The sequence below is a fragment of the Amblyomma maculatum genome, chromosome 3 (genome assembly GCF_055883805.1).
Source record: "Amblyomma maculatum isolate TAMU_Amacu chromosome 3, ASM5588380v1, whole genome shotgun sequence".
Taxonomy (NCBI): domain Eukaryota; kingdom Metazoa; phylum Arthropoda; class Arachnida; order Ixodida; family Ixodidae; genus Amblyomma; species Amblyomma maculatum.
In genome coordinates, this window is record NC_139346.1 from 128,053,837 (window position 1) to 128,067,789 (window position 13,953).

The 13,953-nt window shown below is 42.8% G+C and overlaps 1 protein-coding gene across 1 annotated transcript in view; it reads right to left on the minus strand.

Moving 5' to 3' along the window:
* The window catches only part of LOC146195984 (uncharacterized), a 50,184-nt gene extending 36,961 nt beyond the window's left edge, over positions 1–13,223 (minus strand). The window contains exons 1-4 of the mRNA XM_084596893.1: positions 13,020–13,223; positions 9,827–10,008; positions 5,713–5,938; positions 3,227–3,328 (exon numbers count right to left, since the gene is read on the minus strand). Coding sequence (XP_084453019.1) covers positions 3,227–3,328; positions 5,713–5,938; positions 9,827–10,008; positions 13,020–13,223 — 714 coding nt within the window. The remainder of the gene's footprint in view (positions 1–3,226; positions 3,329–5,712; positions 5,939–9,826; positions 10,009–13,019) is intronic.
* Positions 13,224–13,953: the final 730 nt, after the last annotated feature.

A 13,953-nucleotide genomic window follows, 5' to 3' on the forward strand; every position in this document is an offset into this window, starting at 1 on the left:
GCGCCTACGCGCCTACGCATTTGCAGTGATGATGCCCAAAGAGTCAAACGTTTACGAAGATGTCGAATGGGCATTGGTGAAAGTAAAAGCGCAGAATACCGTATTGATGGGCGATTTCGATACCAAGATAGGCAAGCTGGAGATTGTGACATTAGCTCAAGAAATAGCTAGGGGTGAGTTATTGAGTTCACTGAACGAATAGTTACTAATCATGAATACCTTCTTCTGCAAGCGGAAGAGCCGGAAGTGGACATAAAAATCCCTGACGGAAAGACTATAAGAAAAGAAATTGACTTCATACTGCTCTAACCAAGCCATCAAGCAGAATGTAGAGGTCTTCAAAAAGGCATTATACAGTGTCCACAGGATGGTAAGGCCTTAAACTTGTCTAGGTTTCAAGAAGTAACTAAACAGATTAGTAAGGAAGACGTCGATCAACGAAGTAGCGGCGAAAGGGAACGTAGAAAACTCCAGTATTTCCCTAGAGAATCGACATTCAGTTTTCACCGGGAATGACTACTTCAGTGCATACGCGATGAACGTTACCTTCAGAGATATTTATGAGTACGTGGTAGCAATAGGCGGTAGGATAGTTACACAGAATGCCGGTAAAAAAAAAAATTCCGTAAAGAAATATTCTCACGACTCAAGCCAGAGGGAGCCGAGGAGGTACACAGCACCGTGAAAGTAATGAATGACCCAAGAGTAAGGTCGGCTTCTAGCTCCGATAACAGTGTCTAACACCAGCGCGCCTCTACAGCCAACAACCGCTTCGCCGTTGTCGGCACCAAGCACGCTGGCCGCGCGGCGCTAGGCAGGCGGCAATATTTTAGGCAAGGAGACACATCTCCCGAGTACTATTCAAAGCTTGCTTAGAGGAAGCGTTCAGGGAATTGAAACAGGAGCAATATAGGAAAAAGGCTGAAGAAGAAGAACCTCAGTAATCTGCGATTCGCTGTAGACATAGCACTGCTAAGTAACTCGGACGATGAACAGCAAAAATATGATTAAAACCCTAGACAGAAAAATTCGAAAGGAAGGGCTGAAAGTTAATATGCTGTAGGTTAAGCCAACGTTCAACAGCTTCGGGAAGAAACAGCAGATTATATTAAGTAGCGAAGCACTGGAATTATTAGGCCAATATGTCTACTTAGGGTAGGTAGCGATTTTAGATGTCGACCATGAAAGGGAAATAACTGGAAGAATAAGATTAGCTTGGAGCGCATTTGGCAAGTACTCGCACATTCTGACTAGCAGCATAACGGTATCGCTGAAGAGGAAAATATGTTGCCTTTGCTTCTTACTTGTACTTGGCTATGGGGCTGAAACGTGGAGGATAGCGAAAAGGGTTCTACCTAAGCTAAGGACAGCGAAAAAGTTGTAGAACAGAACTTTGTAGATGTAACGTTAATAGACAGGAAGCGTGCAGAGTGGGTCAGAGATATAACTAGAGTTAATGACATTCTAGTAGAAATCTCTAAGAAATAGGCATGGATGAACAGAGGATAGCCGGTGCTAGCTAAGGGTAACAAATTGGATTCCAAGGAAGGAAAGCGTAGCAGGGAGCGGCAGAAATTTAGGTGGGCGGATGACGCTTACAATTTCGCAGGGTTCAAGTCGATGAAGCGAGCGCTGGACCAGGAGTATTGGAGGAATATGTGAGAGGTTTTCGCTCTTCAATAGATACAGGCCGGCTGCTTCTGATGATGGTATCCAAGTAATTGGTAGGAAAACATGGCTGCACTCTGGTTAAAATTGCGGTAAATAGACAACACGCACGCAAAGCGTCAAAAATTAATATGTGTATTCCATCCTTTCAACCTTCAGTCGCGGGCAACCCCGGAGAAACCAGGATAATAGATGAAACTGCAATTAAGCATTTCTGACTATTGAGCAGCTGCTTCCGCGGCCAACAATATTCATTTACGTTAAAATACATGTAACCAAAAGAAACCGAAATTATTTCCTTTTGAACCTATTTATTCACATTTGAAGCCCTAACCGTCCATCTCCTTTAAAGTACTCTCCCCTTTCACTAATACAATTGTTTAAACTTTCATTCCACTTTTCAAAAAATTGTTTTAATTCATCTTTTTTGATGCTTGACAGCGCCTGTGTTGTTTTTTTGATTTGCCTCCGCAACATCAGCAAAACGCTTTGCTTTCATATATTTTTTCATTCTGGGAAACAAAAAAACGTCACACTGGGCAAGGTCCGGTGAGTATGGGGGGGGGGGGGGGGGGTGAGCAAAAGGGGACATACCGTTTTTGGTCAAATATTGATGATTGCTCGAACTGTTTCAACATTTTTATGTATTCGGGCCGTGGAAGGACGACCAGAACGAAGTTGGTCATCAACACTTGAGTTTTCCCCGTAACATCATCTTTGTATGCCGTTGTTAACATTTCAAGAGTTTCTGTTATATATTTTCCAAGCAAAAATCACATTTCACCGCCCCACACTGTTCACGAAAATCAGCCATTGCAAAAACAACACTAACAGAAAGCAGTTGTCACTATAAGCTCTGTCGAAGCTAGTACGTCTAACCTTTAGCGACACCACTCGGCTGACTGATTCTGGAATGTTCACTCTATGAGCTCCTAGCGGCAAAATACGGCATTAAGAAAGCACTGCCCAACAAAAAATTAGTTCGGTTTCTTTTGAGTACTCCCTCGTATTTTCAGAGGTGCGATTGCAAGGTGAGCCGAAGTCTCCGATACTTTTCGATCACTGTCATTAGGCGGCGTGGATACGCTCGTGTGACTGGGGTAAAAAGGGGCTTTATATATAATGCTAATAATGTGGTAGCTTACGACTTTGCGCTGAAAAATATTCGTATGTGGCAATATAGACGCAAATTAAGGGTTTAGTGGCTAAGCTAGTGTGGGATTACCTGCAAGCGAGCGAGGATTCATAACAGCCGCATAATGTCAGCCTTCAATGCTGTGTCGTCTGGTGCTTAAATGCACAACTTAAGCATCCTTCAGGTTTTCGGTTGCCAGTTTAGTGCAATCTCACAATATGGTAAGAGAAACAATAGCTGAAGACTCTATTTATAAGAATGAGTTGGTCGCCTTGCGAATTACCACAGAATGAGAGGCGCTGTACGCATGTGTGCCTTAAATTTTGATGACCTTATAATTAGCGCGGCTTAATTTGTTTTTCTTTTATTTTGTGGAGGACTGTTAATGGCGGCTGAACAAAATTACAAATAAATTTTACTTACATGATGTTGAAGCTTTTGGACGTAAGCAGGCGTGGATCCCCAGGGCGAGTAGGCCGCGGCACTCGCCAAATTTCCGACGAACCACTGGATAAGGGCAGTTTTCTACGAATGAAGGTGTGAAGTGCGAAATCGTTCGATGAACTATTCCAATGAGCAAATAACGATGGCAGCACACTTTCCCTATTGCGAAAAGACCGTCGAATGCGAATTTGTTAATACTTCAACATTTAAGCTGTGCTCCCGAACTGGGCCTTCAGGAAGTTGTCATGACGCCAGTCTCATCGATCATTTCGTAGAAAGCATACACAGCGAAATGCCGCTTATAGCAAGAATAAAACAAGAAGTGGCCAAAATTGGAGGTCGAAAACTGCGCGCTTGAAAGCCTATAGAATATACAAAGTTTCAATGCCATACTTATCATCAGAATGTCATACTAAAGACTGCTGCTTAACAAAAGTGTGTGTCGAAAGATAACATTGTATTCGAAAGATGGCGGTTTTTTATAATTCGATAAAATATTACCCCTTTCAATTGCGACTAGGCCGGTTTGTGTTGTTACTTCCTTGCATTGCGTGGCGACAGGGACTTGAGCAAATAAAGCTTGTCGCCGCTGTGCAAAGCGGCCAAAATCTCGTGGATGAAAATTGAGCACAATATTCTGCGCTCAAGGTTAACCAAAATACCCGCTTGGGCTGTATTCTGATGTTTGGAAAGTTGAGGCTATTGAGCCCATACTCACTAGCTTGGCTCTCCTACAGCGAGTTGTGCGTAGCCTACGGCAATGTCTGGGAATTACAGGATAGTGGTGGTTGACCGATGGCCATTCATTAAAGCGTCAATAGCCATCATACGGGGTACATTTCACCATGTGTCTGAGCTCTCGCAGGGTGTAAAGGAATGCGCAGCCAATTCAAGTTTCTTTGCCGAATTATTCCCCTTCAACTCTGCTCTTCCTGAACTACTGCATAAAACTCCGTTTGTTTTCGCCGCCTTCAGAACCGCTAGAGAAAATCTGGCGTGTATGGCATGGTGTGTTGAAATACCACTGTATCACACTGATTTACGGTGGTGACGCTTTGATTAATTATGGAGAGAAAGGGCTCAATTACTTGCGTGATAGACCGGCTGATAAGGGCATCTCATCAACTATCTCAGCTAGTACGATGAAATGTCAAACAGGGTACTCTAGGTCTCACATATATCATCCTGGCGAGGGCAGGACTGGCCGAAGGTATACTACTATACTACTACCTTTGGACATGTTCTCCAGCTTTACAAAACAGCTCGTCTTGAAAATAATGCAGTCTAAGTACTCTGGTAACTAAACATATCGGAGCAACAATGAAACTATAGGTAAGAGCACAGTACCCAGAGGTGTCGTGAATAAAGAGACCGCGTTGCATGAGCAAGTATAACGCAGACGCTTGATAGCACCGCACGAGGGGTTAGTTTTATTTACCTAATAGTTTCTCTCAAGGGCATAATGGCGCGAAAGGAAAACCTGGCTGCTAGCAAGACCACAGGCGTGGTCCCTGGCACCTGCGCCCCTTTTACAAATAATGAATAGCACAACTTTGCTAGCCTATCTTAACCTAACTTAACCTTAACTCAATCTATCGCCACTCTCACAACGCATAAAAACAGCTAGGTAAAAATTCTCTATTTCATTCACCTCAACTCATTCGACTTGAACACGCAACAGTACATAAAGCAGCACATGTCTCTAACAGTTAGAAGCAGTCACCAAGGCCAAATGCACCCATGTCAGCACGAATAGATAATAAAAGTATTCCTTCTTTCCGAAAACAATAGAGGAGTGGAACTCACTGCCTCATGAAATGCTAATAGGAAATAATATAAATAGCGTCACGTAGCTAAGACGTGGCTACCACCGCGCTACGCCGACCGCTTTAGTTGGTAGCCCAGCTCTCACCCTAGTGTCATGTGGGTTGTGATATCACAGCGTCATGTGGTTAAAACGTGGCTACCACCGCGCTACGCTGAATGCTCGAAATCTAGTTGTATTGCTTTCGCAAAACAAATTGTTGATGAAATAACGCTTGCCTCCCTAGAAACACCGCTGCTTGATGCCTTCAAGAACGACAGTTACAGTTTACAAGGGTCCGTTCAAAAAATTAACTGCCGGTATTTGAGTGTCAAATACATCTAAATACATCTGAATGACTCGAAGGGTTTACATACCAAAACAATCTATAAAAGCAAGAACTGCAAATTTATTTCAGTAGAATTTATCATGGTTGTGATGAGCTGCCACCTGACACGAAGCAAACACCTTCTGACATTAAAAAAATAATATAACACTCCTGTTAGACCTCCTTCCAGCCGCCTGCGTGACATTTTCTGTGAAAAGAACTGTGTCCAGGCGAACTGAAGAAGGACGCGGCTGGGGCGTGCTGGATATGTTACAGAAAATAAAACGCATATTTAAAGTGCACGACCCGGAAGCTAAAGTCTGCAGCTCTCACCGCGCTTATAGAGGTGTCGTTGAAGTATCTCGCGTAGTAGTCGTAGAGAAAGAGCTCGGGCACCAACGCTTCGGTTAGTCGAAGGCAGACCAGCGGTCTAGGCCAGCGGTACTGGGCGCGTCCCGTGATTTCTTCCATTCGAGCCTCGAGAAGCTCGTCGCGACCAGGAACGCCAGCGGAGAGGTGAAGGACAGCGCGGAACCCGAGGAAGTTCATCAGCGAGGCGCTGTATACGGTTGAAAACATTCCGGAAGCACATAAGCGCCAGTGTTTCTGTCTGGTTGTTGGGCATTTGTATCTATGCTTCTATTCGTTTTGTTGTGCATGGAGTTTTACAAACGCCTGGCGTGTTAAGACATGGATTGATGGATTGTATGAATTACAAGGGCATCCCCTTTGAAATGAGGCGGTGGCAGGTTCCATCATGATCAGAGTTTTTTCCTTATACCTTGAATGTTGTTATTATAGTGTCGACTATTTCACCATTTGAGTTAATAAATTTTTATTTCTACCCTTGTACTCTTTTGTCACCTTTCTTCGTTTCAGCCACTAATCTTTCAATCGCTTTTTGCTAAGTTGCACCACAGATTAATTCGCCCGACCACGGGTGTCTCGAAACCCAAGGTCCTAAGGAAGAATGAGTGCGCCTACATCTACACTCGCATGGATACCCTCACATTCAAGTATATGATGTTCAATTGTTTCTACAAATTCACCCTACACGGCACATGTATCATCCTCTAGGTTAAATTTCTTTTTCTGACTGCGTGTTCTAAGGCATCCAAACCTATCTTCATAAATTAGGGTGTTGTCGATTGAGTTATCAGAGAAAGATGCCTTCCTGACCTGCGCTTTTCCTGCTTCAATATATATTTCTATACTCTGCTCCTTTTCCATACATTTTGTCCAGTTTTAACTTTCAGTGTTTTGTACTTGTTTATTATTCTTCATTTTTCCGTCCTTACGCCTGCCATGTTTACCGCTGGTGTCCCAGTATGTTCCTTCATTTTGAGTCAATGCTTTCTAGACTAGGTGGGCATGAGTGCCTAACAATGGATATGACTACCCATTGCCTAACCCTAACCACGACTATACCTAAACATGACTGTAAATATGACAAACTATACCTATGAATACCTGTGACTAATCGAAATATAAATATCATTATTATCAGTGATTGATTTTATTCTTACCTATTTCTGAATGATTGCCAGGAGTGGAGGACGTTTTCTCGTCACACGAAGCATGAAGCAACGAAGGCTTTCGCTTTAATATATATGAGTGGCATAATACATGCGTCGCTGCTCTTATGAGAAAACTCGTCCGTTAGGAAAGTTCTGTTTTTCAGGCAATAACAGAAGAAAGCTGTGGTGCGTCTCGTCACGAGCGGCATAAAAGAATATTTCTGGGTTCTTTGCTGATGTGCTATACACTGGCATCGCTGAAATGTTTTAGAAAATTACACTATACCTTACTCTGAGCTACACAGCACAGAAGAAGGACATACAACATTAAAATGCAGGCACGTGCATTTCTATCATGGCTTATTGGACCGACTAGAGCAGTAGGAGTTGTGGCCTATATCCCCCAATACAAATATACAACCCCATTAACAAGAGAGTGTGAGTTATTGCAATAAATCCTAATGGGACGGGAAAACCAAAGATATACAGCCCTATGCATGTACATACAGTCAATATAAAAATTAGACGAGCGTTCTGTGTAGACGTGAACCCGGAATGCAGGCAAGCAGCATGTAGGTAACCAGACGGTATGGCTACCGTACAAAATATATAAGCGGGAGTAATAGCACAGTGGCATAAGAAAACAATGAAACGCAACGGCATTTTGTTCTGCTGGAGTTAACATATTATATCAGCACAAGGAAGCGTAAATCGTCTTAAGGCAGGATAAATATTTTTTTCTATGCAGTTGTTATCACCATGGTTCAGTGTGCAGATCTGTGGCTGACCCGAAAGCGTTCTCCATATATGCAGAGTTAGAGTTGGAAAAAAAAAAAACATGCAAGAAGGTACCATTTAGAACAATGAACTAAGAAGGTCACACGTACAAAAGCACAATAATTGATGAGCGCACTCACATATTGAAAGAAGAAACGAATAGATAGCTTGGAATGACGCGGAAACACAGTAAATAGAAAAAAATTTCAAATGCCGACACAAAAGCATTATCAGCAATTGCAAAGGCGACGTACAACACTAAATATGATCTGTAATGGCCACAATAATTACTAAGTTTTTTAGCGGTCGCAGTAAAAGGTAACAAAGGCGATAGGTTCAGAATTGAGAGTACAGATCTTCAGAATTGTGTCAGTGTTGTTTTGCTTTACATGAAGCAGAACGCAATGTAATTAACAAGCGATCAGAGTAATTAAATTTCTAATAAGCAGCAGAGTAAAATACAAGGTCAAATGCAATAATTGACTGACTATGCCTACACATCTTCGCGAACAAAAACTCGATAATAGTCTTCTGCGAAAAGCCCATGAAGTGGTTAGCTGCTACACCGACGACGGCCACACATGTCAATATCATAGGTGTCATTACAGAGTCCACAATTTTAATAAAAGGAGTAGTTACCCAGAAAAATAGTATGTTTTCAGAAGAAGTTTTCAACTGAGGAATGCCTAGGCAAGCATGAAAGCCTCTATCCTGATACACAGAATAAAAATGGCAAAGATCTCCATGTAATCATTAGGCGTAAGGTAACACCTGTTTTGGATCGTAAAATGGAGGTAAATATAATTGAGCTGTCCCCTTAAAGAACTGTAGTTGCTCCTGCCCCGCCCATCTTATTGGAGGAATGTATACAATTCTAAATAGCTTCAAAAACAAATGTAACCAATTAGATCAACGCGTTAAGAGACGGGAAGGCAATGAGACTACCTATTGGGAAACCATATATAGTTAAGATATCAGAACAGCTCAACGACCACATCTAAAAGAGCCCAAAAAGAAATGGACGATAATAACATCAGCAGTTATGCAATGGAATAACACATTCTGCCGGTGAAAGAACGAAGCGAAATCGTTACATGCAATGCAAAGGAAAAAATACAAACCAGGGAGTGTCAGGTAATTACACACGTTTTGAAAGACGGTGAAGTGGAGCGACTAGAAAAACCTGCAGCAGTGCTTACGACATGCCCCTTTGTCTAGATTGCACCGGAATACGGAAACAGTCGTAAGTAATCTTATTTTGTTTATAATATCCCTACAGCTCAGTCAGGCTCGCATCCAGTACACAGCATTTTTCTGATGAAGTATTTCAAACGCCAGCCGAGCAATCAGCTATAAATCTTTGAGATTCTCAGTTAATTCATAAGAAATAACCGTCCAAGTGCTCGGTCTTCAAATATACTTCACTGACTTTTGTTCCCCCCATCAGGTAGTGCTGACGGAGTAGTTCTGGCACCGCTTTGGATTCGGGGCAGCTAGAACTCCTACGCCGAAGTGCTGTGAAGGTCCTATACAGCATTTTATATCATCGACTTGATTCTTCTGACGAACTATGTACTCCATCCGATTGAACTCACCACTCGAATTATAATGCCAATTTTAATTTTGTAGGAAAAACACAAATTTTACGCACAAATACATATTTACGACTAATAATTTACACGAATAAAATAGTTGCCTTTTTTTTTCAGACGCTAGGCCTGACAACGGAGAAAGTAAGCGATGCCAGAGGAGTAAACCAAGAGAAGTTCATTAAAAATTATGATTTTCTAACAGTTCGACTAAGGCCTTTCGGCCTGTTCGGTCTTTGATATCGACGGGAAGTTTTTTGTGGACATTGCATTACATCCGTAACAGTCCGTACATTACATAAGTACATTTCATTACATCCGTAACAATTTTATACAGTACACCTGCGCGAAAAACTTTTATTGAGAAAAAGAGAAACACAACCTCTCAAGCGTTGGATGAATACTGAGTCTGATGGTGTAGTACAATTTCACAAATATACGCAGGGGAGGCTTCACCGCAAAATAAAGACTTCACGCGTGTTTATCTGCTTCTGTTTTGCAGTGGATATAGAGGAGACAGAAGAATAATTGGGCTGCGGAGGAAGGGAATTCGTGAAATCTTACTGGTTTCCGGGCCTAAACAGTGTCTCCAAGTGATCGAGCAGAGCACGGCATCGAAGGCCCACACTCGTCTCCGATCGGCCGGCGGCATCTGCTACCGCGGCCTGCACTACAAACGGCAGGCTTCCGGTGCTGACGAGAGTCAGGCTGTCAGAGCGCTCTTCACCTTCACACAGCGACCGCACCTGCAGTGGCGATGAAGCGCGCCTGGTATGTAGTGGCCGAATAATGTGATTATTTGAATAACAAAGCATACGGTCGCTCCACGCATGCTTATAATAACAAGGGAATCAAGTTTTGTTCATATGTTGGGGCTTTGTCATTAGGCAGCCTCGCACTACTGCATGAATGCCTTCAGAGCAATAGAGCAAAAGACAAGGTACAAAGCTCAAGTATATACACGCAACGCTATCAGATCAAGTAGACACGCACATAGTGCTGTGTGTGTCTACTTGATCTTTGTCCCTTGCCTTTTGCGCTATTGCTCCGAAGTATGAACCAACCAGCCCAAATTTCAACGTTGGATGAATGTCGTTTTACCTTACGCATCTGGTTAGCATTCGAAAAGCGACGTTTTCGGTTCATTCCATACGAAAAGCAGCATATCTTACGCGTAAATACTGAAGTTCGGAGTCATTGTGCTGGCAGCATTTCATTTATTTGTACCTTCGTGTTTACATTTTCAGCGCTTTTTCCAATTCATGAAAGCATGTACGTGTTACCGATTTTGAGGATGGTACCTGAGGTTTTACGAATTATATAGCGATCACTAAGCTGCCATAGATATAGTCGATAAGCCAGTATCATACCGATCAATCAGTGCTGATCCTCTCGCAAATGGCATCGGGGATAAATCTGACAGGCAATTAAATTTTCTGCACTTGACGAAACGTAAAAGCGCACAGGAATGCACACTCTAGTGAAGACGACACAAGACTCGCGCTAGCCCATCTTCAGGTTTTGTAAAACTATTTTACTTCACTTACAGATGACAAAGCGAAGTGAAGACAACAATGCTGCTACCAAGAATAGAAGAACCAAGCAAGAATAAAGAAAATAGGCTTAGTCTTTTGTAACTCTGGAAGACTAGTGCTTCGAAATGAAAACTTATTTCACTTAAAAGATCTGATGTACGATTTCCATGTTTGTTTTTTTGAAGCTAACTATTGGGTTAGTTTTGAAGAGTCTTTTGTGGTGTAATGCTTTGGAAAGGGGTCATAGGTCCGAAGTAGTTGCGCTGATGGGACAGTGATCCGTTTTGCCATCGGGAAACAATAAATGCACTTCGCGCGGCAAAAGCCCAATATGTGTCCCTTTTTTCTGGGTTTTCGCGAGTGCAGGACACGACTCGTTTTCAGTTTTGAACCCTGCGAAACACGGTAACTCGAACCACCTTTGCAGGCTAAGGTGTTCGAAAATATTTTACCCCAGAGGGAGCGCAGTGGGGTTCGCGGAGCGTCTTCCAAGCGCGCACCCCTGCTAGAGCCGGGCGCCTGACCAGGTAACGCTTGAGCCGATTTTTAGCGGTGGGCGTCCGGCGGCGGGTTTCGAACGATTCACCTCCCGCAGCCAAGACTCGGGAGATTTATTACTAATGTAGGAAGTATTAAAGAGGACTTGTCGAATGATTAAGTCGACAATTTTATTTTGAACATTCTTCAGGTAATTTCTGCGATCCGATCAAGATAAGATAGCCTAAACACATCCAGAAATGAGGAAAGTTTGCGGTTGAGGGCTGGGTAGTTCACTTTGTTCCTGTAATTCTCTTTTTGTTGGCTCGTTTTTGTTTGTGTTAATGTAATCATGAAATGTAGGATGTCAGGATAGCTCAGCCCAGGCAAGTGCGAAATCAAATATAGGTTGTCTGTTGATGTGGAAGGAGCAGGGTTGAAATATGATGATGCATTCTGTGTGAAACGTGTAGCTAGACTAACAATACGTCACGAGCTGAAGTCAGAAGATACGGAAAGAAACTGAGTAGATTGAGCATACGCCGCGTAACGAAGCGGGTTGTCATGTGTCCAGGCGATATTTGGAATAGCAAGCAAAACCAATATTTGAAAAGTTGAAATTTCCCAGGATCAAACGCTAGCACAAGGGAAAAGAGTATTGATCTTGTATAGAAATTCGTGCAGGTTATCGCAAAAATGAAGTGTTAGCCGAGGGGGATCGATAACATACACCTAGTACAACTTTTTAAAGTCCACATCCAAGCAGCTCCATTTAGCTGTAAATAAGTAATAACAACTACTGCAAAACAATCAATGCATGCATTATTAACAGTTAGGACACCACCACCAGATATGGCCATTCGATCGCTATGGAACACAACATATTTATATATACAATTAAACAGTTCTTTATTTGTTTTTAGTATTTAGCCATGTTTCGGCTAAAATTATTATATCAGCATCACCGTCTTTGGTCATTGCGCATAATTCATTTTTATTTTGTAGACTATGCGGATGTTTGTGTATAGAACTGTATATTCCAGACTTTTCAAAGCGTATCCCCTCTTTCAAACCTACCTAAGCGGTACCACGGGACCAGAGCGGAGAGTTCGGCCATAAGTTTCGATTTTGTTTTCTGGTGCCTTTCTAGATGAACTGCACACATTCGGAAATGGATCTTTCACTGCAGCTGTAACGTTTTCCTGCAATAAAAGTTTTCTTATACACAAGTTTGAAGGATATGCTTCCTTTCGGTTTGCCAAGCTCTATTCATTTTTTTTCTGATATTACGCGTGGCTGAACAGAAGTCTGCGGTCGTTCCTTTCCCTCAATTCTTAGAAGGCTCTCTTTCCATCGCCTAGTAACTATAATTCCCTGTTGAAGACGCCCATAAAAGCAACGTTTTCTACAACAAAACAGAGACACTTTGCACTGTACGCGATTATGCATTCTTCCACGCTATTTCCGAAGGCCCGGAAACTGAGCAGGGAAGAGAAATAGAACATGCACTTTGAAGGACACCGTACATGGAGACTTACATTAAGCTTTTTTAAACATTAAAGCCTTCTGGCTTCAGACATCGGTACGGTTATTGTAAACGATGTGTACGTACTCCGCGCGAGGAAAGGGGCTTCTAACGAATGGGGGCCGTTCGAGGCGAAGCCTCAAATATGGTCCCCCACCAGTGTTATGCAAGCTTTGCTTTTACGCACGCACACTTTTGCCGTCGTGTTACTCAGCCTCACCCTGGTGAGAGTACAGGCGATGCGGAATGCACTGTTCTCGGCGTCCAGTGCGTTCGGAGAGTTTGGTGCCAGATAGAGCACCGCTTCGCTCGCCAGGGTCCGCAGCCGCTTCACTGGGGAAGACTGCGGACTCGCCAGGTCACACCAAGATACCACTAGTGCTGGTCGCTTCACCTGCACCATGTTGTAACGAGCAGCCAGCATCGCTACCAAACTTCCTAAATACAAGCAGCGAAGAAAATCGTGAGATTTAGGAGGGTATCCAGAGCGTGAGTACAAGAAAAACAGTGTTCTTTGTTCCTTTCCGAAGAACTGCGGCTCATGCTCTCTTTCAATGAAGGCAGAAAGTCGGCCGTGTTGGAATGACTTTATATGGGCTCTAAAAAAGTTATCGTTTACTAGGCCAGTGCGGATAGCGCTTTTTTTTTTCAAACTTATTGCAAGACGTATGTTGAAGCTTCACTACCCAATCGAACACGAACAGTCAGCTAACTGAATCGAATAAGATTCGGATGGTGACAGACGCAATTCGATTGCGAAAGGAATATTCGTAGTAAACTTTATTGCCTGAACAATTACATGTACAGGCACCTGTAAACACATATTTGCGTGAAAGAGTGAATGCTAGGGGCGACCCTGTGGCACGACGCTGTACAATAAAACGTAAAGCGATAGCTGTGAAATGACTGCAATAATTTCATTAAAAGGTCTCAACATAAGTGCATTACCATTCTCAGCGTCAAGTCATACGTATAAACAAATTACCTTCCTGTATTGACGATTACATAGAAAATTGTTAGAATCAACAGATATATGTCGCCTGTCCTCCCAATACGTAAACCTTATTTCTTAAACATTACGCCTAGCATTTCTCTCCATTTCTATGAAAACTAACAGTCACTCCCTTCCCTTGCGGCGCGCCTAGGTGTACACA